Source organism: Eutrigla gurnardus, assembly GCF_963514095.1.
Source record: "Eutrigla gurnardus genome assembly, chromosome: 12".
In the NCBI taxonomy this organism is placed as follows: domain Eukaryota; kingdom Metazoa; phylum Chordata; class Actinopteri; order Perciformes; family Triglidae; genus Eutrigla; species Eutrigla gurnardus.
In genome coordinates this window covers 8671681-8697968 of record NC_139926.1, presented here as the reverse complement: position 1 = coordinate 8697968, position 26288 = coordinate 8671681, and the positions used below count along the sequence as shown (strand labels likewise).

The following is a 26288-nucleotide window of genomic DNA, read 5'->3' as shown; positions in this document are numbered from 1 at the left end:
ACATTCTCAGAATGTGAGCATATGTTTTCCCCAGATGCTCATCATGTGAGACGCCAGCAAATCCCGGAAATTTTTGAAGGACAAAAATGTACCAAGGCCAGGGCTTATGTGTTGTGTGCTGGTGTCTTTTATTGTTCCTGGTGCTGGACACTGTTTCCAGCCGTTTCCACCCGCACCATCCAGAGAGTTGGGCTCTCTTTCCCCCAGACACCATGTGAAATTCATTATAAATCAACTAATCCATTAGGCCTATAATGTATTACTATGGATGCAGTTAATCAGTTGCATCATTAAAGTTATATAATGGTACACATTAATGCAGTACTAATTATAATACAATAACACATAAACATAATTCTGCACAATGAGCAGACTTTTCATTTTAATACTTAGTTACCTATGATTTTCATGCTAATTATTATTTATTTTTTTTACTTAAGATTTTAAGTGCGGGATTTACTTGTAACAGTATATTTTTAAGCATTGACTTTACATTAAAATACTACTTCTTCCATAACTATCAAGACAGCACTTTGTCATGAGAACAAAGTGTTTCGATCGATTGTTCTGAGTGTGACCTCTTCTGCCTTTCACTTGATCACAACAGTTCCATCCGGTACTGGTCTCGATTCGTCAGGGCTGCTTGTGTACGGGAGTCGGCTTTTTTCAGGTGTTTTACAGATGTCTTCGAGGTCGGTGTGCTACATACATTGATGTAAAATTCATACAGTGAACGGGTAAGTGGCATTGTTTTGCTGTCACGACAGTTTAGTCATATTTCATGCTTTGTAGCAGCCTACCGGCTAGTTAGCATAGAAGGCTAACTACTACTACTGTACATTTGTGTTAAGCTAGTTTTCTAACGTTAGCTAACACTATATTCGATATTTTATGTTGTTGGTAGTGGCTGCTTTAATGTTGTAAATGTCGCAAAAATGCAATTAAATTAGCCAGGCGAGCCTTCAGTTGATGGCTAGCTTACAAGCGAGTTTCTGGCTAAGTTAGTCAGCTGGTTAAATTAAAATATTGAAACCCTACGTGGGTCGTAATCTCTCCGCGGGCTATCAGCGCAAACAAGTGACAGTGAACCTACTGTGTGTAACGTTTCACCAACGTATATGATATGCTGTGCGATAAACTGGAGGGTTGGCTCCTAGCTGTCAAATTATCAGGAAACAGTTGTGCTACGGCCTGTTATGATCACATGATGAAGTGGAGAACGTGATGCCGCTGCTTCTGCTTTTCTTCTAATCTAAAATGGCACGCACTGCAAGCTCCGAGTCTGTAGCTTTCTTCAAAGGGTAAGTTTGATGGGGCGTTCCCGTTTTATACACGGTTAGTAAATAAACAAGAAATGTATATTTGAGTAACGGCTGTCTGGTAACTAAGTGGAGCTAATCAGTTACCCATATCCTGAGTTCATCTGTCGGATAATCCAGCAGTGTTAAGGAAGTATTACTTCAAAGTAAAAGTACACCAATAACGCACTAACAATACTCTGTTAAAAGAAAACGTTCTGCATTGGAAATGTTATTTAAGTAAAAGTATGTATGTACTTAAAGTTGTTTTAAGTTAAAGTGCTCAATGCTATTATATATTATATAATTTGATTGTTTCTATTCACGCATTAATGTAAAAGCAATATTTTATTAGTGTACAGCTATTTTGTATACAACTCTAACTAATTATTGTTTCATTATGAATTCATCTGCTGATTATTTTTTCTTGAGTAGTGATTCATTGATTCACAATGTTGTTTTTTTCCCAACCTTTAGTCCAAACCAAATCAGATTTTAGACATCCTTCATATGTTTTGTAGATGAATCTTAATTTGTAAAGTAACTAAAACAGTTAGTAAATGTATGCGTAAAAAGTACGTTCCCGTCTGAAATGTAGCATGGAAAGAAAATGCTCAAGTAAATTTGTAGTTAAATACAGTACTTGAAAAAAGTTAGTTGCATTCCACCACTGCAATCCAGGGGTCCAGTATAAAGTAGTTGAGATTTAAATTGGAGCAGCAGAGATTAAAACCTGTCTAACTAACTAAAATATTTTTCCTGGAAAATTTCAGAATCTAATGTTCAAATTCTATCATCAGACAGATCTTTTGTTTAGCTATTATATATGATTTTTTTTTAAAGTTATTATTTGTATAAAGTATTATATTGTTACATAATAATACATGTCCATGAAGTTTTAAAGGCAGCAATACTAGATTGGTCATATACAGTTCGGCTGAGTCTAGCTTATATTTAATGTACTGTCAGATCAGTGGTCGACGTTGGGTAATAGAAGGCCCGAGTGCTTTGGTCAGTGGTTTATTGCGATTTTGAGACACCTGAATGTAGCTCTACTTCTATGATTGCCTCTCAATCAATGACAGAACAACTCATTTGAAAGCTCATTATCTACATCAGGAATCGATTGAACAGTTGCTAAATACAAACAGCTGCAAGTTGGCATGCTAGCAGAGAGTCATTTTTATGTGAAAAGCAGCGTAGATCAAAGAAATTTCATGCTGATATTGTGAAGATGAGTATTTGAAAACCCAGCAGTGTTAATATTTCTTATTGCCATAACTGTTTTAAGTGCAGACATAAACACAACTGTCAACATTTGATAAAGAGTCCTTACACCATTTAAGGAAAGTTGATCGGTTACACATGCTTAAGAAATTTGTTTTTGCATCTTTGGCAGGAGTAGCAGTGTCATGGCTGCTGATGACAAGTCCTCGTCTCCCTCCTCAACGGACTGGAGTGTCGAGCCACCTGTCATCTCGCCCACCAGCCCCTCCCACCTGACCCACTTCAAACCACTGACTCCGGAGCAGGATGAGCCTCCCCTCCGCTCCGCATACAGTTCATTTGTCAACCTGTTTCGTTTCAACAACAAAGGTCAGGGATGCATGCCCACAAGCATCTCAATGAAAGATGTAGCCCCATTATATACCAGTGTGTTGTTCCGTTAAAGCACCTTAGGGGCACTTTTGTGAAGTGTAGACAATGTACTATATAGTCCAGGGGTCTTCAAAGTCTGATACTGTGGCAAGTCAAAAGCCTTCTTAGTACTGTCAAAACAATGTTAATGTGCAACATAAACAATATGAATTTGGTCACTTCTGTTATTATTCTTGGCCTTACGCCTAGTTGGATTATTACAATGCTGAGGTTTGGTACTACAGTCGCTATAATTTAGGGATTGTGAATAGTTAGGCATTTAACTAGCCTATACTGTTTACATTTAGGCAAACTATTATTATACATATTTTTTTGTAATGTAACCATGGATATTTAGGCATCCATCACTAGATTACTTTGATAATGACGAAAACCTAAAATGGTATTTGTTCTCAATTTGCGTTGTAAGGAGTATTTCATTAATTGATTTGTGAACATATGTTGCACATTGATTTACTAATATGCTGATATTCTTGGGAAATGTGAGTCACATTAATCTGTATCATGTCTGTGTGGCAAGATTTGTTTGACTCTGAAAAGGGGAACAGATTTTAAAGTTCAACCAAAGCTGCCTTAGTATTAGCTTAAACTGAACTTTGGAATAGATTTTTGGACAGAAAATAACTATAGATTTGTGTCCACTTCACTTACATAGACATTGATTGAGGAAGGTATTCATTTTCAGCATTCAATAGCTACTTATCCATTAATATTGACATTACTAATACATACTTTTGACCTTAGTTTCTGATGCTTGGAAAGTGGTAGAGGTAAAGTGACCATGAACAATGACCTTTAAACTGAAATCTGTTATGAAGTAAGAGCAGTGCTGTATTTTTTTTATCTTGTTATGAAACACCTCACTGAGTTATAAACTGTCTTTGTTTGGTATTATAAAGTGTTCTTTTACTTACTATAGTATACAAAGTATAATGAATCTATAAGACAAAAACACATCAAACATTACAGTATGTTGAAACCTATACTGAGCAGTATTTTACACTGGTTTACAGAAGTCATAGCAATTAACCACGGCCTTGTGAGGTCATGTGATGGAAATCTGCCAAGAATCAGTGGACCACATGACTGGGGTGTTTAGTCCCACCTAGAACTCTGCACTCAGAACAACACTCCTTCTCCCCTTGCTATCGCAGCACACTAACATTTTAAAGATAAGTTTACAAGAGGAGTGCACTTCTTTTTTTTTGGAATATATTAACGTTATGCAGTATACATAGAAACAGAAATGGTCTCAAACGGTGTCAAAATGACATTTTGTGATATTGTACTGTTTGTGACTTAAATCTCTTTTTTTCTCTATTGGTGCTGCAGTAAAAGAGATGCAAGATATGGGAAAATAATTTAAGTTAAATAAAACATTTCTGGATAAGTGGACTACTCAAGCAAACCCATCACAAAGACACTACAAAAACCTTTGTATGAAGACTATAACATTTTAAGTTGTATCAGCATTTATATACAGCACGTTACTGGGACTAATATTTGTGTTCCTTTTGTAATAACTAAACGAAAAGCAGACATAGTTGAGTGGTGAATCCCTGTTAGGTAAGAGCAAATAAACTTAAAGCTTGGGTCTGTAAAATTGGAGAAACTGGCAGGGGTAAGCTCGATTTTAAAAATGATCAAACCAAAAAACCCAGCCCACTGTTGCCAACCTTTTTCCAATGAAATAAGCTAGTCGTAAAGTTGGATACCAAAAGCCTCTCCCCCAAATGTATCATTATGAACGTAAATAGTATACCTTGCTCAGAACAGTTCTGCCACCGATACAAATTCATGGAAATAAACAACTATTACAGAAAATGTTTCTAAAATGCAATACCCACCCAAGAGTTGACCATTGATGCTACAAAAACATATTAGCAGAATATTGAAAAAATATAATGAATGCTTATCATATTAACTTTAATTCGATTTTTTCTGTCTTGACCACATGTTCTTCTTCACTTCTGCTTACTGATGTGTGTGTGTGTGTGTGTGTGTGTGTGTGTGTGTGTGTGTGTGTGTGTGTGTGTGTGTGTGTGTGTGTGTGTGTGTGTGTGTGTGTGTGTGTGTGTAGAGGAGGGACGTCCCCTCTCAACAGTTTCAGAGAAGCCTGATGTGCCGCCCCCTTCCCCTCAATCAGAGAGCAGGAGCTGGTCCTCCAGTCCAACCCACTCCCTCTACAGTTCGAGGACGCACCGGAAACAGCACCCAGACCATCTCCGACGTACCTCCACTTCCTCCGGTAAAACACACACAATACAGATGCTGCTATTTGATTCATGTGTGTCTTTGATCATATATTAATTCCAAAAAACTGTTATTTGTTGTGCTGTTGTTGAGGTAAGGTATTCTCTAAAAGTTGTGATTAGTCAATCTTCCAGAATGGTTGCAGGTTGTTTCAAGTAGGCATTAATATATCTCATATACATTAAGTCAAGGTCTTTCAATATCTCTCTAAAATGATTCTAAATCTGTAAAATGTCGGTGTTTTTATGTGTATGTGCTGTTTTTCTTTGCTGGAATATTAACACACTGGTACAGATTTATATACAAATCAGATCAGAGGACTAATCCTATAAGACATTTATTTTATTCCACCTGGCTTTAGCGATGCTTTTCTCAAACTTAACTTAACTGGGTGATGTACTCTCTTTTGCATCTTACATTTATTGATTGCGTTATCTCTACTTTGAAACTTTGTTGGTTAATTGAGAGCCTCTGTCTTGTAATGAGTAAACTAATCTAAGTCCACTGATAACACTGTGGACCATGTCTTCCATTAAACTTAATTCCCCTAGTGCACCCTTGCAGCTGGGGGAAAATGTTTTCATATTCTGCTTCTATTAATTAGATTACATATACAGATTTCAGCCAGTTGTAGAACTGCAAGGTAGGACTGAAGTGAAGAGTTGTTTTCATGTACTCTATCCTAAAGTTCAGTATTTACCAACCTCAATTATACCTAAGAAACAAGGTCACAGATGGAGGTGTGTGCCTCTTCTTAAGTATTTAGTCGAAACAAGACAAGCCTGCATCAGTATACTGAAATGCATTGGCTTCTGATTAGACAGGGGTATCTTCAGTCTGCCTACAAAATAAGGTAAAGGACAGGGCCAGTTCATCAAGATACAGCAGAAACACATCCATTTCATATTTTGTATTAGTTTTTTTTTCCATGTTTGGAAAGCTCTGAAATAATTCCAAAATCTGAAACAGCACGAAGGTTAAGAGCGATCCACTGTGTCAGACCCATGTGCTCTTGTGTTGTTATATATAGGCTGCTAACAATAGCATCATTATTAACAGGGGATTGACATCATTCTGTATGTAATCATATTCAACACCCAAAGTAGAGAAACCCCCCTTGTGTTTTTCCCCTTGCAGTCAAGGTTTTGGAGCATTTTAATCCAGAGTTTGTTAACTTAAATGTCTCGTTTTATCCACATGAACAGAACATTCAGTTTATATTCGATCAATTATCAGACTTGTTAGACTTGAAAAAACAAACTAAATATGATGTTTGGGTTTGAAGAATATTTAGTGTTGAAAAACATCAGAATGATGAATGAATGTACAGGTTGTAACATCCGTTCTCATGTCTTTTCTGATTACAGTGGATTGGCCAGGTGAGGGGTCTTCTGCACTGTGTGGTTTTACTAAAGATTCTTTTAGCTTGACTTTAACAACTTAGTCTGAAAGAGTGGCCTTTCACAAACGGTTGTGTGTGTCTGAGTGCATGCGAGTGTGTGCGCGTGTTTGATATTTGCATCTTCTACAAAGCGCTTTCTGTTAGTTTTTGGTTTGCCCTAATGTTTTTCACTCAGGTACTAATAATTATAATGGAATGATGTTTGTCATTGACTTTAAAGCTAACATTTCTATTCATGTTTTTGTTTCTTGCCGAGTAATTTTTAATGATCGCATCATGTGTTATTACATATTACATATTTGCAACTGTTAGGGAAGTTATTCATATGGTGTTGAAGTGTATTGTCAAATGTTTGTCACGTAGCTGTCATGTTTTAATGCACTGTGTTGAAGAGGAGTTGAATTACTATCACCTCACAATCGATATATTTATAAAAGGCATATTTGACAATGCAGCTGGATGGATTTTAAAGAAAATGTGAACCTCTTTTTCAGTTTTTGTGTTTATTTTTGTTCTGTGTGTTTCTGTCTGCATGCATTATTTTAGACTGCAGCAGGAAATCAGATACCACTCTAAGTAATCATGACCCTCGCACAGCTGTGCAACTTCGCACTGCACTGAAGAGGCTGAAGGAAATAATGGAGGGAAAGAGCCAGGTATTCATCCAATCTACCTCTTGCTTTACTTAATTTGTATATCTAAATGTATCTGCATTTCTTAAGTGTATTACATATTGGCACAGCAGTAAAGACATTTGCTGACAACATTTTAAATATCTCTTGTAACTTGAAAGCCTTGCCATAAGCTGTGACCATGCAGTTTCTCTTTGTGGATACAAGCAGTGCTCTGACTTGAATGTTCCCCTTCAGGACAGCGATCTGAAGCAGTACTGGATGCCAGATAGCCAGTGTAAGGAGTGTTATGACTGCAATGAGAAGTTCACAACGTTTCGCCGCCGCCACCACTGCCGACTGTGTGGCCAGATATTCTGTAGCCGCTGCTGCAACCAGGAAATACCTGGAAAGTTCATGGGCTACACAGGTAGGTCACATAATAAGTACCGTATATTCAAAATGAAAGACAACTGGATAAACTCCTGGTGCCTGTTATATAATGTGCATGCCATGACATGCACAGACCTGCTTCAAATAAAGGCCTGGTACCCGCTGCAGTTGAGGTAGTGAGAATTTACAATAGTTATTTATGTGGAGTCTGATTCATTTAATTGAGCAGTGAAAAACATCTCCCGGTCCTCTTCTTTCTGAACCCAGGAGACCTGCGGGCCTGTACGTACTGCCGTAAGATAGCACTTAGCTACGCTCACTCAGCTGACTCCGGCTCCATTGGAGAGGACCTGAGCGCCTTGTCTGACTCTACCTGCTCTGTGTGTGTGCTGGAGCCCAGCGAGCCCCGGACACCTGTGGGTGGACGTAAGGCCAGCAGGAATATCTTCCTGGAGGAAGACCTGACCTGGCAGAGGTGAACACACACACACACACACTAGTGCCAAATCAATTCTGATTTAAAAAAATCTTTGATCAGTTTATCTGCACAGAAAAAACATCAAGTTCATATGTGTAACATATTTAGATTGATTGTGACTGAATCAGATCTGAAAGCGATCTCGGAATCCATTGGCTGTTGTCATAAAATTAAGAAATTCCTTAAACAAAGCCGTTTTTATCTGTTAATTGAGTGTAAACTGGCTACTTGGATGATGGGCTATGGGTGTACCTTCAAACGTACCTTCAATCGTCCTGTCTGTCCTTTGCTGTTGTACAGATTTGTTTTTTTGTCATGGTATGATTTTGCTCATGAAAGACGCTGCCCTAGTTTTTTTTTCCAGCCTCCTCCGTCCGTTTACTATTTTTCTGTCTTGATTTTCTGCCGTTTAGAGAGAGAGAGAGTAGTGTGTGCGTACTGTATCATGTGCATGGTCAACACTCATGAAAGAGAATCATGTTAGATATGCAATATTATTATCAATAAGCCCTGACTAAGAGGAATTAGCTGCAACAGCCGTGAAGTAGGACACATAAAGTAAGATGTAAAGAAAACGGCTCACTGGATGCTTTGCAGCATGTGATCAGAAGGCTTATAATGCCACGTGGGAAAGTGTCTCTAATTCATTAATAATGTCAATCTATCTTAGGAAGCTTTGGCAAAGTATGACTGTTTGATTTTCCTCTTTACGTTCATTTTTAACTCATAGTTGATTGACTATAAATATCAAAATATTTAATTAATCATGCAGACAACAGACTAATTGTGAAATGAATGATGAAAGATATCTTTCCTCTAATGATCGTCCATCAATGCATGCCTTTTATAACCCTGTGCTTGTTTTGCTTAGCGATGCTCTGATCTTCCTGATACTGATAGCGATACCTGGGCTTTGGGTATCGGCTGATACTGAGAACCAATTCGATACCAGTGTTTCATTCATGATATGTTGTCTGAACTAATTTTGATCATTCAAATAATCAATCATACACCAGTGACTTGATAAAGATTTTAAAGCTTTGAATGCAGCAACCAATTGATCAAAACTTAAACTGGACTTAAAATTACATGTAATGTATTTAATATATAACCTATACAAAGAATTTAATTAAATAGATGGGGCCCCATTTTCACTGATATCCAATCCAGCAATTTGAGTCAGTATCGGCCTGATATCTGTGCATCCTTAGTTTTGCTGCTGTTGTTTTTAATCGGTGTGCTTCCTGCTAATTTTCTCTATCAACCTGCCTCAAAGAAAATCTGTTTCCTCTCTCTCCTGGCATAGAAAAACTCCTATTGGGATGAGAAAGAAGTGAGTCTTGCTGTTTGTTTTATTCATTTTTTTCACATCTGTCTGAGCTTAAGCTGTCTGTAAGTAAAGGCTTTCTAGCTGTAAAAATAGTCTTCCGTATGCTCAGATTCACTGATCATTTGTTAGACTGGCTAACATAGAGGAAGTCTAAAGACACACAGAAATATTATAAATCAAAGTTTGTCTGTGTGTGTTCATCAGTATGATTCACCAGGAACAACAAAACAGTGGCCTTACTTCCAGAATGACAACGCTACAAGAAGACGTTGGCAAATCCCCCGCTAGAAAGAGGTAACTCACTTTTCTCCGGGTTTGCTTGTAAGGTACAGTGTGCTCCAGCGTGATACAGTACGGTCAGTATCAACTGTTCGGCTCTTTCCACAGGTCTGCCAGTGTGACCACCCTGACCCTGGACCGCTCTGGATCCTCCATGGGGCATTCATATGACAGCTCAGTCAGCCCGCCAACCAGCCGAGTCATGTCAGGCACCAAGAGCGGCACCAAGCTGGACCACAACGAGGAGGAGAGGAAGATCCTACTGGTTGCTGGTTTATTCTTTCTAGAATTCTATACATTTCTATAATAATTATAATATATTGGATCACAATATGAAAGGGGGAAAATGCTGTAAAAACCCACTGTACACTACACTACACGCTCAGCAGCAAACATCAGACAGACCCAGTTCGAGACTAGCTTGTAAACATAGTGTAGCACTTAGCAAGCGACGGCTATTTCCCCCGGGAGTTGGTAGAGATTCACCAGATGTAGGCATTGGGTATACGGCTGCCATTGGCCAAGAAGATTGTCATTGGTTTGAAGAAATACAAACAAGCCAGAGTAATTTCCCCCCTATAGCAGAATAATATTGGATGCAGCCAGACCTTTCTCCAGCACTGACACAGCACTATAGACATAGGTCTGGCTATGTGAGACTAGTAGAGACCAACTCTAGAGCTAAAGGAGAGTAAATATTGGTTTTACATTGAGCCGGCGGACACGAACACAACTCCAAATGAATGATCATGTTGCTCTGCAACTGTGTAAATAAGCAACTGTTGCTAACAAGTTCACACTTTAAAGGTGATGATGTTTTGTCCACAACTATCTTCTGCTGCTGGACAAAATTGTTATTGCAGGTAAGGCAATATTGCATTACCGCACTATTGACAAGCCAACCGCAGGGCATGGCAAGCGAATGCCATGCCAGAACCATGGCTATCTGTTTGCATTGTTTTTTAGATTTATTAGATTTTAACCTCGCTGCATGTAATTAGATTTTTGGAAAAAAAAAAAAATTGTAATGTTTAGGCTATGTCTTCGCTGATGTACTTGGATGGAGCAGAAGAGAGAGACAGAACACATGGTTTAGCTTTCTTCAACAGGGATGTAAGAGACAGAGAGGAAGACAATCTGATCAAGTTTTATTTTATTTTTAAGCTGTTTGCTATTATTTTGGCAGTTATCTCTCAGCGGCTAGGCTTAATCCTTTTTAAGAGGAACAAATCTAAACATAACCATTGTTAAATATTACTGGTCATTTCATACTGACACACTACACATCCCGCAGGACTCGTCCCAGCTGAAGGACTTGTGGAAGAAAATCTGCCACAACAGCACAGGGATGGAGTTCCAGGACCACAGATACTGGCTGAGGACCTACCCCAACTGCATTGTGGGCAAAGAGCTTGTTAACTGGCTGCTGAGGAATGGCACCATTTCCACCAGGTAGCATCTCACTGGAGAAACGTGTTCTTTTTTTCTGTGATATGTCGTGTTAATAGTCTTTGGAAGGAATAGTTTTATGACTAGTTTTGTTTACTTTTCCTATTCCTTCCATGTCCACCAAGCTTTGCTCCATTCTTTCCTGTGATGAATTGTTGGTTAGTTAAATGTAAGTGTGCTGTCTCAGATGAACTTGTTCTAAATGCAAATACATTGTGCAAACCATCATGTCAAACTACTGCTAGTAAAAATGAAAGTGAATCTACTTGAAGATAACTAATGTTTTCTATTGGTCATACTTTACTTCTTCCATGGCTACTTCCTGTTTAAGCTGCTCTTGAGCTTGTGTTTTACTTCCACGCCCTCCCATCCTGATGTTTCTATGTTGCAGGGCCCAGGCTATCGCCATAGGCCAGGCATTAGTGGATGGCCGCTGGCTGGACTGTGTCACGCACCACGACCAGTTGTTCAGGGATGAGTATGCTCTCTATCGCCCCCTCCAGGTAACCATTTCTGATGTGTAAACACTGCGCACACTGGAAAATCGAATCATCAAACAATCCAAAGTGCTTTATGTTTTTCACAACAAACTTTAAGACCTCACACGTTGATACCGATTGATTCAATGGGATCGTCGCTAATAGCTTTAACGAAGGTGCTGATGATGTCTTGTGTCTAGAGTACAGAGTTCTCAGAAACACCATCTCCAGACAGCGATAGTGTGAACTCTGTGGAGGGACATTCAGAGCCGTCCTGGTTCAAGGATATAAAGTTTGATGACAGTGACACAGAGCAGCTCGCAGATGAAGCCGAGTACACCATGCCCAGTATGTAACCCATGTCTAATGCTTTAATAAAACCTTTTATTTATTTATTAGACTGGCAGCCTTATTAGCTTGTGGTGGGATGTTCCTAAATTCATTTACTCTGTACTTAATACAAGTGCGGAACTAATATTTTCTTTTCATGCCACTTTATATGGACATATTTTAACTTCACTACATTAATCTGAGAGCTTTATTCACTTATTAAGATTTTGCACAAAAAAAGACATAAAAAGAGTTTATAAAATATTATGTTTTGTTATAAATTATACAACCTAACAGTTTGTACAAGTACAGCTAAAATAATTGGTTGCTTAATTGATTCGTTAATGGCATTTCTCGCTATTTTCAGAATTTTAGAAATTAAACAATCGATTAATGGAGAAATCACTGAGCAGATAAATCCATAATGAAAATAATAATTTGTAACTAGTTTAAAATGAGCTCCACCTCAACCAACTACAACAATAACATCCTGCAGCTTACTGACGTGTCTCTCTCACCAGACTCTTCCAGCCCCAGCAAGAGAACATCTGTCAGCAGTTTCCAGTCAGCTGTGGACAGTGACTCTGCTTCCTCTATCAACCTCAACATGGAGCAAAACAATGTCAACTTCCACATCAAGAAACAGTCAAAGTATCCACACGTGCCTTCCGCTGAGCAGAAATGTAAATGAACGAGCTCTGAACACCTTTTATTTTATTTAATTAATAAGTTTATTTGTATCAGGGACAATGTACAAAATAACATTAGTCTCGAGATGAGACGAGATGCCTTGTACCGGATTTAGCTTACTAGCTACTTTCCATCCGTAGTCCCTGTTACAGTACAGTTGTTTGGTTGAGTGATTCCTGTGGTTACCGTGCCTCTAAAACGTGTAATGTATCTAACAAACCGACCTCTGTGTATCTGTTGCTCACTTCTCTCTTAAAGCTGAATTCCTTGTGTCTGAGGATGGAGGAGAGAATATTGTCATAAGTGATGCCTTCATCAAGGGTAGGAACTCTCTTCCTTATTGATTTAATTAGATAACATATCCTAATGCCTAACTAGTCAAGCAAACCAGCTCCCTCTTCCTGACGTGATGTCTCTGCAGAGTCTCTGTTCAACCGTCGTGTGGAAGAGAAGGCTAAAGAGATGCTGTTTACTCCGCTGGGCTGGCACCACAGCTCTCTGGATCAGCTCCGAGAGGAGAACGGAGAGAAGAAGGCCATGGAGAGACTGCTGTGAGTGTCCAGTGTGATGATACATCGTAGTAAGAGTGCAATGGTGCTCCAAGTCATTATAAGTCAATAATTCAATGTATTGATTATTTCCCACCTAATCATTCAGTCTATATAATGTCAGAAATAGAAAAAAAAGAATGCCCATTATAATTTGAATGATTAACTGATTAACAACATTGTCGGATTAGTCATCTAATCACTTCATTACCTTCTATTTAGACACTTACTCATTTTTTCAGAAACCAGATGAAGCAAAATATGAGAAACCTCTAGTGTTCAAGTGAATGTATTAAGTACACTGCACTTCAACTAACAAACATTAAATGTGTCAACATTAATACTTCCTACCATGAGAAAGGTTTTTCCCCTCTCATCTGCCTCTCTGCCTCCCTTCATTCAGCTCTGCCAATCACAGCCACATGATGGCGCTGCTGCAGCAGCTGCTTTACAGCGAGTCTCTGTCTCTGTCCTGGCGGGACATCATCGTCCCCGTGGTTCGACAGGTGGTCCAGACAGTGCGGCCCGACGTTCGCAACTGCGATGATGACATGGACATCCGTCAACTGGTCCACATCAAGAAGGTCAGACACCATCTCATCAAATCAGGAAAACTGGAGTCATATGTCACTCTTTGGTCATACACGTGGATTTAATCTCGTATTGCAAGCATCAAATTAGATGACTGTCTGCTTCAGGTGGTTTCCGATGTATAACTGAATTTAAATTTCTGATCAGATTTCTGGAGGAAGGAAGTTTGACTCGACAATGGTAAACGGCTTTGTATGCACCAAGAACATCGCCCACAAGAAGGTCAGGTCAAGTTCTTCTGTTTCTTCAAAATCAGCAAACATTTTCAGAAAGGAATGTTGAAAACTGTATTATTTAACTGAATACTTGTCTGACTTGTAACCAGATGAACTCCTACATCAAGAACCCCAAAATCCTGTTGCTGAAATGCTCAATAGAGTATCTGTACAGGGAGGAGAGCAAGTTTTCCTGCATCGACCCCATTGTGCTACAGGTCAGTGAGTCACTGGTCACTAGTTTGAAGTTGCATTTGCTTCAGTTTGCTGAAACTGAGAACAGATTTTTCTTTGTCTCTCCTTCAGGAACGAGAGTTTTTAAAGAACTATGTGCAGCGAATAGTAGACGTCCGTCCAACCTTGGTGTTGGTGGAGAAGACGGTGTCTCGCATTGCTCAGGACATGCTGCTGGAGCACGGCATCACACTGGTCATCAACGTCAAACCGGTCAGTCAAGTAGTACTATATCTAAATGTTAAACATTTACATATCATGCTTTCTGTGTCATTGCCTCCTCTTGGATTGGTTTATTCTGTCATAAGGCATGGATATGCGAAAATAAATGAAAGAATTTATAAATTGAATATGAAACAAGTGTTAAGTGTTCAGTTTTCTTCTTTGTCAATTTAGCAAGTCTTAGACAGGGTGAGTCGTATGACCCAGGGAGACCTGGTGATGTCCATGGACCAGCTCCTCACCAAACCTCGTCTGGGAACCTGCCACAAGTTCTATATGCAGCCCTTCACCCTGGCCAACAGTAAGAAACACGCCTCTACTTGAATACCACTGTCAGACAACAACACCATGTAGAGTAAATCATGATGTTTTATTTTGTCCTTCCAGATGAAGTGAAGACTCTGATGTTCTTTGAGGGCTGTCTTCCCCATCTGGGATGCTCCATCAAGCTGCGTGGTGCCTCCGAGTACGAGCTGGCCCGGGTGAAGGAGATCATCATGCTGATGGCGTGTGTGGCCTACCACTCCCAGCTGGAGATCTCTTTTCTCATGGACGAGTTTGCCATGCCACCCAGTTTGGCCCAGAGTACCTCATTCCCCTGCCTGCTGGAGGGCACCTCTGTGGAGGAGGAGGAGGAGGAGGAGGAGGCGAATGGAGAGAGGGGAGGGAAAGAGACAAATGGAGGGACCCTGGAGAAAACTGCAGGGACAGAGGATGCTCCACTGGCAGGACAACCTGAGGAGGAAGTGCTTTCCTTTGCGTCTTCATCCAAAAATGGAGATATAGACACTCTCCAAGACGAACAGAATGACAACTCTTCTTCCTCTATCCAAGAAGAGCACTCTGGTAACATAGAGACAATGACCTCCACACCATTTTCCAGTCCCCTTGCACCGCCTCTGTCTGTCTCTCCCCCATTCCTCATGGAGGAAGACCAGGAGATGGACTCAGACACTCTCATCATGTCGTCTGAGAGGGACACGGGGGATGAGGGAAGCCTAGTGAAGGGGGATTCTCATGATATGGATGATGGGGAAGGAACCCTTACTCCTAGGTTGTTCCGAGATCCTCTGCAGGATGATACAGGGATGTTTGTGGCCGAGCAAGTGGCTTCATCCGATGACCGACTGAAGTCCATCTCCGCTGTCTTCAAGCAGGAGCTTAAGGACATCATCCTGTGCATTTCCCCCTTCATTACATTTAAAGAACCATTTCTTCTCACGCCTGCTGGCATGCACTGCCCCAGCAGGGATTACTTCCCCGAACAGGTGCCTGGCTTTGTTTATATATATATTAGTTTTTTTCTATTTAGTTACCTACTAACTAAAGATGATTATCCTGAATAATCATTTCATTGTTTACTATACATGTTCTGAAAATGAAACGGTCCAAACCCCCCAAAATATCCAGTGATATCTTGATATTTGAGAGGCTGAATTTTTTTTTTGCATTTTAGCTTAGAAGATGACTTAAACAATTAATGGATTCTCAAAACGCCATTAAGTCTGATTAATCAACTAATCTCTGCTGCTCTACACTGTGTTATACAGGCAGTGTTTCCTTTATTTCGTTTTACTTGTCATGCTCATCTGTGTTTCCCCTGTCCCCTAGGTCTTCTTATCTCCTCTCCTCAATAAGGACTTCAAGGAACTGGACGGACGTAGAAAGCGGCAGCTCCTCAAAGACTCTGCCCCCTCCTCTCTGGTTAGTGGACAGACCAATGGCGCCCTCCAGCCGAAGCCCATCGATGTCCTGCCCTCCCACAGTCTAACCAGCACCCGCATTGTAGAGCAGCTGACCGACAGCCAGAATCTGGCTAAGATGCTGGCTGACTACAGAGCAAAAGGAGGTCGTATCCGACAGAGGGGAGCCACTGACCCCTTCGGCACTACAGCTCCTGTCAGTGTCCAGAGCAAGGCAGTAGATGCACCAGTAAAGGCACTACTGAAGGCTGACAGTGAAGAGGAGAAGCCATGCAAACTGAATGATATGAGCTGGGCCCCAAAGGTGAGCAGTGTTGAGACATGAATTTACATTAACGTCTTATAAACAACCCAACGTTTTGTTTACATGTAACTCTCCAAAACAATTTGTGTGTTTCATTTCCTTCCTCATAAAACACTTCTTGGAACATTTTCAAACCTGCATTGTTTACATCCATGTTTAGTTGCTCACAGTCTTATTCACATGTCTTTGTTGGCGTCATGCTGCGTTTCTTGAACCATCACCTGTAGATCAGTGGAATAGTGTAAAACCATTAGCAGGAATGTGTATAGAAAATTCCAACGTCAGCCCTGGCCGGTCCCCACACATTCACTACATCATGTGTACTGTTACCGTAATATTTCGGTTCACTGTTAATACCAGTGACATATATTTTAGTTTTTACTACACACAAAAAAACTGCTCCAAAATGGTCAGTGTCCAGAATTCATATATATTACAGTATATCATTTGGGAGTGTTTGTTTTGCACCTGTCATTTCCTCAGAGCTCTGACTGGACTTGTGTTGATCATCATGAACCTCTGGTTGCTCTGAGTAACTGGAGCTACTTCCACCTGACAGAAAAGACTATACAGGTCTTTATTTTCAATATTACCTCCATGCATATGCATCCCCTGCTTTCTTACAGAGCATGATTACGTGTGGCAAGTTAATATTTTTTTCAAACTTAGAATTAACTCCGATAAGGTAGTTGTGACATTATGATATTCTGCTAACCACGCCCCTTGTTTGTGATTAATTTGAATTTGTAATAATTTTGCAGCGTTTGGCTGCACTTTCATGCTGGACTTTTCTCTTTTAAATGCTATCTAAGCTCTTTTTTTCCTTTCGCTTTTCTTCTTCTTCACCGAAGCTGTCCAGTTGTTCTCCACTCTGCTCGGCCATGCACACTGAATGATCATTTTGTTGATGCGTATGTGCATGCGACCAATTGAGTGTGATGACAGGCAGAGATGAAACCATCCAATTACAGCAGGCGAGGGGCTGGCGGTCTACCGTTCTGTGTGACGCTTAGAGGTGTCCCAGACTTAACTGATCATTGACTCATGTTGTTTTTTTGCTCATTGATCCCCTTCCTTTGAACGTAGAGCTGAAACGGCATTTCAAGATTTTAGCTTCCATACCAAATCTAATATCAAAAACAACAAGATTACCGGCCAAGATGCACATGACTGTTGCTTAGCTGTTATTTAAATTAATGGCCTGTGCTGGAAGGCACAAACAGCTGTTTCTATGCACCTCCCCCAGCTGATTTTAGAGAATACCTCATACATTTTAAAAATATACTTATTGCTCTCATAGTGCTTTGTTCTTATTTAAGTGCTCTGATTGACGAATGTTTTCTTTGATTTTGAAACATTAACACTCATGTTGTTGTTATTTAGCATTTTTGAGGCTATATCCATATATGAGGCTATATCCAAGATACCGCTCAGATGGTCCGACAAATTATTGTTATTTTTCAAATTTGTATTCACAGTTAAGCTTTAAGATATTTTATAGGCAATATATAGCATGATTGATTGAGAGGAACCGCAGAATTCTATGTAAAATCAGACATTCCACATATTGCCCGAGTGGACTGATCCTTTGTTTCATAACCACATTTTCCCACTAAGGTAAATGTGAGATATGCAGTTGAATGCGACCCCTTAGATGAAATTGTCTGTCTTTTCTTCACCCTTAGTTACTGTATCTGCCTCATGCTCTTAATTTTGCATTTTTAACACTGACCTGGTGTTGACCACTCACCACTGACCACTCACCACACACTGGTGCACCCGATGCCTGGCATCCCCCAACCCTGATTAATGATTTGTGAGGGAAACTACGTGTGATGTGCATTTATTTATTGGTCTTTATTATTTATTGGTCTTTTGGTCTTTTCACCCTCTTGTGTTCATTGTTGTTATCCTCAGCTGGACTGTCTGAACCCCATCAACCACCAGAGACTCTGTGTGCTCTTCAGCAGTTCATCGGCTCAGTCCAGCAATGCGCCCAACCCCTGCGTCAGCCCATGGTAGATCTGTTCATGGAGTGGATTAATAGAGAATCTCATACCTTGTTTTTAACTTATTTATATAATGTATTGCATTTTTTGTCAACAGGATTGTCACAATGGAGTTTTATGGCAAGAATGACCTCTCTCTTGGTGTATTCTTGGAGCGATACTGTTTTAGGTAAGACAAAATAACTTTAAATGTTTTATTTTTTTTTGTGAAGCTACAGTGCTTTAATGAGATTCATTATCAGAGAGAAACTTAGTTCAACAGTAAGTAAGCCTCCCAGTTTGTATTACGTGTGTTTGTTCTCCCCAGACCGTCTTACCAGTGCCCCAACATGTTCTGCGAGACTCCCATGGTGCACCACATTCGTCGGTTTGTGCACGGCAGTGGCTGTGTGCAGATTGTCTTAAAGGAGCTGGACTCCCCTGTGCCTGGATATCAGCACACAATTCTCAACTATTCCTGGTGCCGCATCTGCAAACAGGTCAGCAACAATTAACAATAATATTTGACGTTTACATAGAGTTTCAGTACTAATACAAAATGTTATCTTTCTTCTTTTTTTATATTTACAGAGTATTTCCTGTGTTTATAGAATGTTTTTTATTTAACAAATGGCATAATGTTTTTATTTTTTAAATATATGGTCTTTACCACACTACATTGATTACAATTCAACCTTCGTGCTGAAGGAATGAAATGGAGCGAAATGGTAATTCAGTCCGATTCACAGGCTAGACTTTTCTCTGTTACGCTCAATCTCTGACTCTTATTTTAAGGTGACACCAGTGGTGCCGCTCTCCAACGACTCATGGTCCATGTCTTTTGCCAAATATCTGGAGCTTCACTTCTACGGCCACCAGTACACCAGGAGGGCTAACGCCGAGCCCTGCGGACACTCCATCCACAAAGACTACCACCAGTACTTCTCCTACAACCAGATGGTGGCCTCCTTCAGGTGATCATTTCAAAATTGGGTGTTCACCATTTGGCCGATGCAGCCATTTATTTTGGTTTGAGGTGCTGGTGCTCGAGTGCAGAGATCCCCAATGTTTTTCCTTTTATCCTTAGAGGCCCCTCTGTTTGTATAAACCAAAAGCTGAACTCCCCCCCCCCCCCTATTTTCTGACATCACCTTAACCTTAAACTTTTTTAATGAATATAACTTCACAGTATGTTTGACCGTTTCAACAACATAAATAAGGTGACAGTGTCTCGACGTATTTTTAGGTCTTTTAGTCGAAAACAATCCAGGCAACACTGGAATCTAATTCTGCAAATAGTATAATACTACTAATAATAGGGTAGCCTGATCTTTAACCGCAACAATTATAAAGCCTCTCTTTTGAAAAACTCTTCCTCTAGTGGTGTGTATATTATAAACCATTCATTCAACATGTGTACGTGTGCCGATCATCCATCCATTTGTCCATTATATCTTTGACTTCTGTGTGAGAGTTTAGGATGGCTGCAGCCAGTGATGGAAAACACTAAACACTAAATTTGTTTAGTCACAGCTTTAGTCACAAGCTACTTGCAGATTTAAATTATTAATACAAAATATAAATCAATGCAGGACTTTTACTTGTAACAAAATATTTTTTTAGAAAACTGTAGCTGAAATGAAAAGACCACACCCTCAGTCATATCGTGGATCTATTAAACAACATATGACTATAAATCTTTTTTTTTCTTTTTCCTGGTGGAAAAGGTCTTTTCAACAATCTAATTAAATTCCTCCCAGCTTTATATCCCGCCTGCCTATCCATAGTCCAGACACTGTCCAAACAGAATACTCCTTCTACTGCAGGTTACAGTCACCATCACCTGCTGTGAACATGGAATCCATGAACTAGCTTTGACACCCTCTGTCTTCTCCTCAGCTACACTTCTATACGGCTGTTGGAGATTTGTCTTCCTCGTCCCAAGATTTTCATCAGGAACCTGGGACCTTCTAAAACCAACCTGCAGCAGGACCTGAAGGACTTCGCTCTAAAGTAAATGATAGACCTCATCAGTCTGCATTCACAGTAGTAGTCAGGTCTTTGATGTCTGTAGTCGGGTGGTTGAGCCCCATCCCAAGGCTAATGGTCTAAACTAATAGTGTGATTACAGTCCCTCCCTTATGGATTTTGTTTCGCCGCATATCACCTCAGCACATGTTTCCTCTCTGCTCTCTCCTCAGAGTGACTCAGGTGTACCTGGGGGTAGATGATCGCCTCACCTCCCTCAAGACCGACACCTTCAGTAAGACGCGAGAGGAAAAGATGGAGGACCTCTTTGCTCAGAAAGATGTAGGTTTTTTATCTCCCAATGTAACAACGTGTCACGTCTGGGTTCAGTGGTAGTTGTATAGACTCATAGAGGTGTTTCTGTCTGCGTCTGTGTAGATGGAAGAGGCAGAGCTGAGGAGCTGGATCGAAAAGCTTCAGGCGCGACTTCAGGCCTGCGGTCTGGATTCTCAGCAGGTGCAGACGGTTCTGGAGTCGCTGGTGATGAAGAAACAGAGTCTTTGTGAGATGTTGCAGTCCTGGAACGTCAGGTCAGAGCCACTTTGCACCTTAGTTACATTTTATCTCTACATTTGCACTTTTCCCAACTTAAATTATTTATTCTTATCATCTTACCAAAAAACTGATAAAAGAAAAAAACTGCTTTTCTCAGCTGTAATTAAGCTGTAAGAGAAGAGCAGCGTCCTAAATTTGATGTGTTGATTTTTGAATACCTTTGAAGAGGCAACCATGCTCTCTCTAGTCCTCATTCTGTTGCTTCTTCCCTCCCAGGCTGCAGGACTTGTTCCAGCAGGAGAAAGGCAGGAAGCGTCTGTCCGTCCCTCCCAGCCCAGGCAGGCACAGACAGACCGCCGCCGACGACAACAAGGTAGGTGACATCATTCATTGCATTTACGTGCACTTAAGTAAGCATCTCTTTTTTTTCCAGAAAAGCCTTCAGTGTCTTCTTTGCTAGTGATACTCTCACTTTGTGGATTTTAAAGTCACCAAGTTTCGAGCAATATCTAAAATAATCATTAGTTGCAGCCCGAAACATGCTGAAGTGAATGTAAACATGCCTGATTTGTAATCATGTGTAACCCTACATTTGTTTATTAATTTCTTTATTCATATAATAGGGCGCCCTGGATTCCTCACCCCGCAACCCCTCACCTGTAATACAGAATGGAGACAAAGGTGACTTGGCTGTCTCAGGCCTGAATGCTTCCTGGTCTATTGTTACTGAGTGAAGACTGATCCTGACTGTAGTTGTTTTTTCACCGACAGAGGACCGTCACCTCTGCACTATGCCTTCCACCTCTTCCTCTTTGCTGCTGTCACCAGGAGAACCCGGAGCTGAACCTTTCACTCCTGGTCCCTCCTTCACCGAGCAGGACTCGGTCAGCATCCCAGAAGGTACGAAAAAGGCACACCAACATACATAACCTTTCGTGTTTCACAGCATCTCTCTAATCAGAGCTCTGCTGTATCACCTTTGTGTGCTCAGATGTGTTTGATGGACACTTGCTGGGCTCCACTGACAGCCAGGTCAAAGAGAAATCCACCATGAAAGCCATCCTCGCCAACTTCTTGCCTGGCAACAGCTACAATCCCATCCCCTTCCCGTTGTGAGTGAAGCACTCACTTGTACCTTTCTTCATATACAAGCCCACTCTGATCTATCCCTTTTGTCCAATGCACATCTGGTCTGAACAATTAAATAGTCCAAAAATCTGAAATCATGAACTATGTGTTTGAAGGATAAGAAAATGTAGGTATGGACTGTACCCATTGTCATGTGATCTGTGTTGACAGTGACCCGGACAAACACTACCTGATGTATGAACACGAGCGGGTTCCCATCGCGGTGTGTGAGAGAGAGCCGAGCTCCATCATAGCCTTCGCTCTCAGGTGACGACCGCCCGCTCTGTCTGGCTCAGCTCAGAGTGCAGCTTTAGAAACGTCCTATTTAATGGAAAACCTGACGTTGTTGTGTGGTGTTTTGGCTTCCAGCTGTAAGGAGTATAAGACGGCGCTGGATGACATGTCCAAGGTGTCGAACACAGGCGGGGATGAGAACCCACAGGTCACCAGGTATGCAGGATTCATGTTGAAATCTGAGGTGTTGTTTCAATCCTTTGGAAAATAGTAAGTGCTTTTACTGACGTTTCTCCTCTCATCCAAGAGGCTTCTTCAGCTCTAACTGAGTGAACTATGGTTCACATAGATTTTAGTTCATTTTTAAATAAAAAAAAAAAACATAAATCAAGCAAGAAGAAATACATGTGTGTTGCCGTGTAACCACAGTCAAGGCTCCAGTAGTTCTATATAAAGTGACTTTTAACTGAAAAACAATGTGCTATATATACATTCAGAGCTGCCATAATCTCTGTCACATATGTACTTCTTTTTTCTCTTCAGTGCTGGTGAGAGTTGGGCTAAGAGCAGCCCTGCCAGACCCAGTGAGTCGGCCTCATCCCAGCAGAGCCGCACCAGTGTGGAGACGGACCCCCTCAGTGAGTGTTCAGGTCAAATAAATACTTCACTCACTGAGAATTTCAAACATTTAGATGTCAAATGCCTCATTGTATTATTGTTTTGTGCAGAGGATGCCGACCTGGCAGATAAACAGAAGAAACAGACCCTGAATCCTCACGTTGAGCTTCGTAAGTTATTGTATTTACCCTCAGAGATCAGTGGTAGTAAAAAGTACTAATACCACACTGTGAAAATACTCTGTTACAAGTAAAATTCCTGCATTGAAAAGGTTAGTTAAGTAAGTATTTAATCAGGATCTAACTTGACTATCATATATTATCATTATTACTCATGCATTAATGTAAAAGCAGGATTTTACTGTTATAGCTGGTTGTGGTGGAGCTCATTCTAAACTATTAACTCATGATTATTTTCTTTATGGATTAATATGCTGATTATTTTAACCTTTAATCATTTGACTGTTTGGTTTGTAAAAGTTCAGAAAATAGGAAATGCCATCACAGTGAGTCCAAATTGACACCTTCACATTGTTCATTATGTCTAACAAACATTACAAACCTCAACATTATTACAACTACATTTAAATAATTAAAAGGAAAAGCAGCAAATCTTCACATTTCTTAAATTTCAATCAATTAGTCAACTAATCTTTTCACTAATACTCGTATAAAAGTTTGGGTAGTTTCAGAAAATATCATATTTTAGAAGCTCTTCACGTAAGGAATGTAGGGAAATACAAAGTACATTTTTCCCTGAGATGGAGTGAATAGAAAAATAAAGTAGCATGGAAAAAAAAAGACTCCAGTAAATGTGTTCTTGAATACAATACTTGAGTAAATGTACATCACAGTTGTAACTGAGAGTAGCTCTCCTCATTGTCATCTAACACGAACCGCCATCTGTTGTGGACTTTGTAGAATTCTCCGACGCTAACGCCAAGTTTTACTGCCGAATCTACTACGCCGAGGAGTTTCACAAGATGCGTGAGGAGATCATGGAGAGCACTGAGGAGGATTTCGTCCGCTCGCTGTCCCACTGTGTCAACTGGCAGGCTCGGGGTGGAAAATCTGGAGCGGTGTTCTACGCAACAGAAGGTTGAATATATTACACCTCAGACAAACGTGTCTCCTTCTGCTGCAGCCATTACTCTCATTAAGTCACAGTGAGACAGGAGTAAAACTAAGACATAATTCTGTGAACAATCTGTGGCCTCAACCCCGTTGAGGTCATGAATACAGTGCCCCACTTTCATCATAATTAAGAGTCATGTCAACCAGCACAAGCAACCGTGTGTCCTATTGGCTCACACGATATATAAGCGAGACGCTGTATCCAGTTCTCATATCAATATATAAAACCTGCATTGATTTGCTGTTTCAAGAATAATGCTGTCATTCTGTTTTTATTTTTATAACAAGAAGCATCTCCTCTTCTGTGTCCTGTCAGATGACCGGTTCATCCTGAAGCAGATGCCCAGACTTGAGGTCCAGTCCTTCCTGGACTTTGCCCCTCACTACTTCACCTACATCACCGGAGCTGTGCAGCAGAAAGTATGCGTCCTAAAGAAAAGCTTTCTATCTGGGGCTTAGTTGCTGAGTTTAAATAAATAACAAAACCAATTGTTGCACCACAGCGGCCGACCGCGCTGGCGAAGATCCTGGGAGTTTACAGGATCGGTTACAAGAACTCTCAGAACAACACGGAGAAGAAGCTGGACCTGCTGGTGATGGAAAATCTTTTCTATGGACGCAAGATGGCTCAGGTAAGACGAAGTCCAACACGGCAGTGGTAGAGTAACAAAAGGGAAAGTCTATATATGATGTTCCTGTATTAATATTAATGATGTTTTTACTCCTCTATACTGTTGGCTCGTTTAATATACCGCAATGCATCATCTTCTATAAGATCATACTATGTTTGTCGTGTCTCCGTCCTGTGAGAAGCCGGATCTCTTAGAGTCTTATTGGCTCAGAAAATCAGTCAACATCAACATATCTGGAGATACGTGTTTTTCACTGGACAGGAAGGAGATGAAAAACTGTAATCTGAAACGTAGCAGCTGTCAGACAAATGAAGTTAACAGTGGAGTACCTCGGAGATGGTGCAGAAGTATATCGTTGCATGAAATGGAAATACTCAAGTAAATTGTAAGTACCTTGAATTTGTACTTAATTACTCCTGATCGGTGACCTCTTCCTCTGCAGGTGTTTGACCTCAAAGGTTCCCTGAGGAACCGTAACGTGAAGACGGACTCGGGGAAGGAGAGCTGTGAGGTGGTTCTCCTGGACGAGAACCTTCTGAAGTTGATCCACGACAACCCGCTGTACATCCGCTCCCACTGTAAGGCCATCCTGCGAGCCGCCATACACAGCGACGCCTACTTCCTGTCAAGCCACCTCATCATCGACTACTCCCTGCTGGTGGGGCGCGACGACGCCACTGATCAGCTGGTGGTCGGCATTATAGGTGAGAGGAGGAGGAGGAGGGGGGGGGGGCATCTGAAGTATCGCCATCATTTGTTGGATGTCACTCAATGTTGGAGTTTTTTATGCGTTTCCTCTCTACTCTTTCCTGCAGATTATATCCGGACATTCACCTGGGACAAGAGACTGGAGATGGTCGTCAAATCCACTGGAATCCTGGGAGGTCAAGGTGAGGATTAAAGGGATATTTTAACCACCAGAAACATGCTGTTCGTTTAATGTAAAAGATCATGTTATTATTTAATTCATGTGCGTCAGTAAATGACAGCTGGATATTTGAAATGGCAAACATTGACATCCAATAAACATGTGTGTCTCATTCAGGCAAGTTGCCCACTGTGGTCTCTCCGGAGCTGTACAGAGCTCGTTTCTGCGAGGCCATGGACAAATACTTCCTGATGGTGCCTGACCACTGGACCGGCCTGGGCATCAACTGCTGAGCAGAAAGCTATAGGTACTCACTCTCCTCAGTATGTGAGTTCAACAGAAGCACACTGGACCTGTAGATGTTGATGCGGACTAAAGCCTGTATATAAACCAGTATACAGCATGTATGATTCCATAGGTGGAGTGCCACTCTGCAGCATACTTAAGACAATTCAGATCTGTTGTTTTTTTTTATCACTTCAGTATTATAATTTATTCCTGTCTGAAATCCTGATGTGTTTCATGGAGGATTTTGTTGTTTTACTCGTGCCATGAGTCCAACATATTTTCAGAGGACCCACTGAAAACATTCAGTCTTGTGGATTATAGTTTGGTAAACAAACTAATTTAATCATGTAATTTAAGGTTTGTAAATGTACAGAGATTATGTAGCTATTAAAAGATTATTAACACTTA

The 26288-nt window shown here is 40.6% G+C and overlaps 1 protein-coding gene across 4 annotated transcripts; it reads left to right on the top strand.

Annotated features, from left to right (window-relative positions):
* Positions 1-604: 604 nt before the first annotated feature.
* Positions 605-26288, top strand: pikfyve (phosphoinositide kinase, FYVE finger containing). 4 transcript variants are annotated; one of them, XM_084023342.1, is made up of 44 exons: positions 605-737; positions 2698-2894; positions 5038-5205; positions 7159-7268; positions 7482-7653; positions 7884-8091; positions 9401-9427; positions 9629-9718; positions 9812-9968; positions 10998-11155; positions 11544-11655; positions 11832-11979; positions 12483-12644; positions 12910-12972; positions 13073-13202; positions 13603-13783; positions 13938-14012; positions 14116-14223; positions 14312-14452; positions 14636-14762; positions 14849-15729; positions 16073-16468; positions 16952-17041; positions 18386-18486; positions 18575-18646; positions 18785-18956; positions 19252-19430; positions 20356-20469; positions 20658-20766; positions 20863-21014; positions 21256-21352; positions 21603-21660; positions 21751-21879; positions 21971-22091; positions 22279-22374; positions 22477-22557; positions 22885-22979; positions 23070-23129; positions 23880-24056; positions 24409-24512; positions 24596-24724; positions 25167-25428; positions 25540-25614; positions 25770-26288. In XM_084023342.1, the coding sequence occupies exons 2-44, from the start codon at positions 2711-2713 to the stop codon at positions 25883-25885; spliced, it is 6387 nt and encodes a 2128-aa protein (XP_083879468.1). In that variant the 5' UTR covers positions 605-737; positions 2698-2710; the 3' UTR covers positions 25886-26288. The 4 variants fall into 4 exon arrangements, with proteins under 4 accessions (XP_083879468.1, XP_083879469.1, XP_083879470.1 ...); XM_084023343.1 differs by lacking the exon at positions 9401-9427; XM_084023344.1 differs by lacking the exon at positions 16952-17041.

What these genes read in the sequence shown, in the direction of transcription:
- pikfyve (XM_084023342.1), top strand. Translation starts at nt 2,711, where the DNA reads ATGGCTGCTGATGACAAGTCCTCGTCTCCCTCCTCAACGGACTGGAGT. An exon ending in AACCCCTGCGTCAGCCCATG is followed by an intron (nt 18,487 to 18,574) that starts GTAGATCTGTTC and finishes TTTTGTCAACAG; the next exon opens with GATTGTCACAATGGAGTTTT. An exon ending in CCGGAGCTGTGCAGCAGAAA is followed by an intron (nt 24,513 to 24,595) that starts GTATGCGTCCTA and finishes GTTGCACCACAG; the next exon opens with CGGCCGACCGCGCTGGCGAA.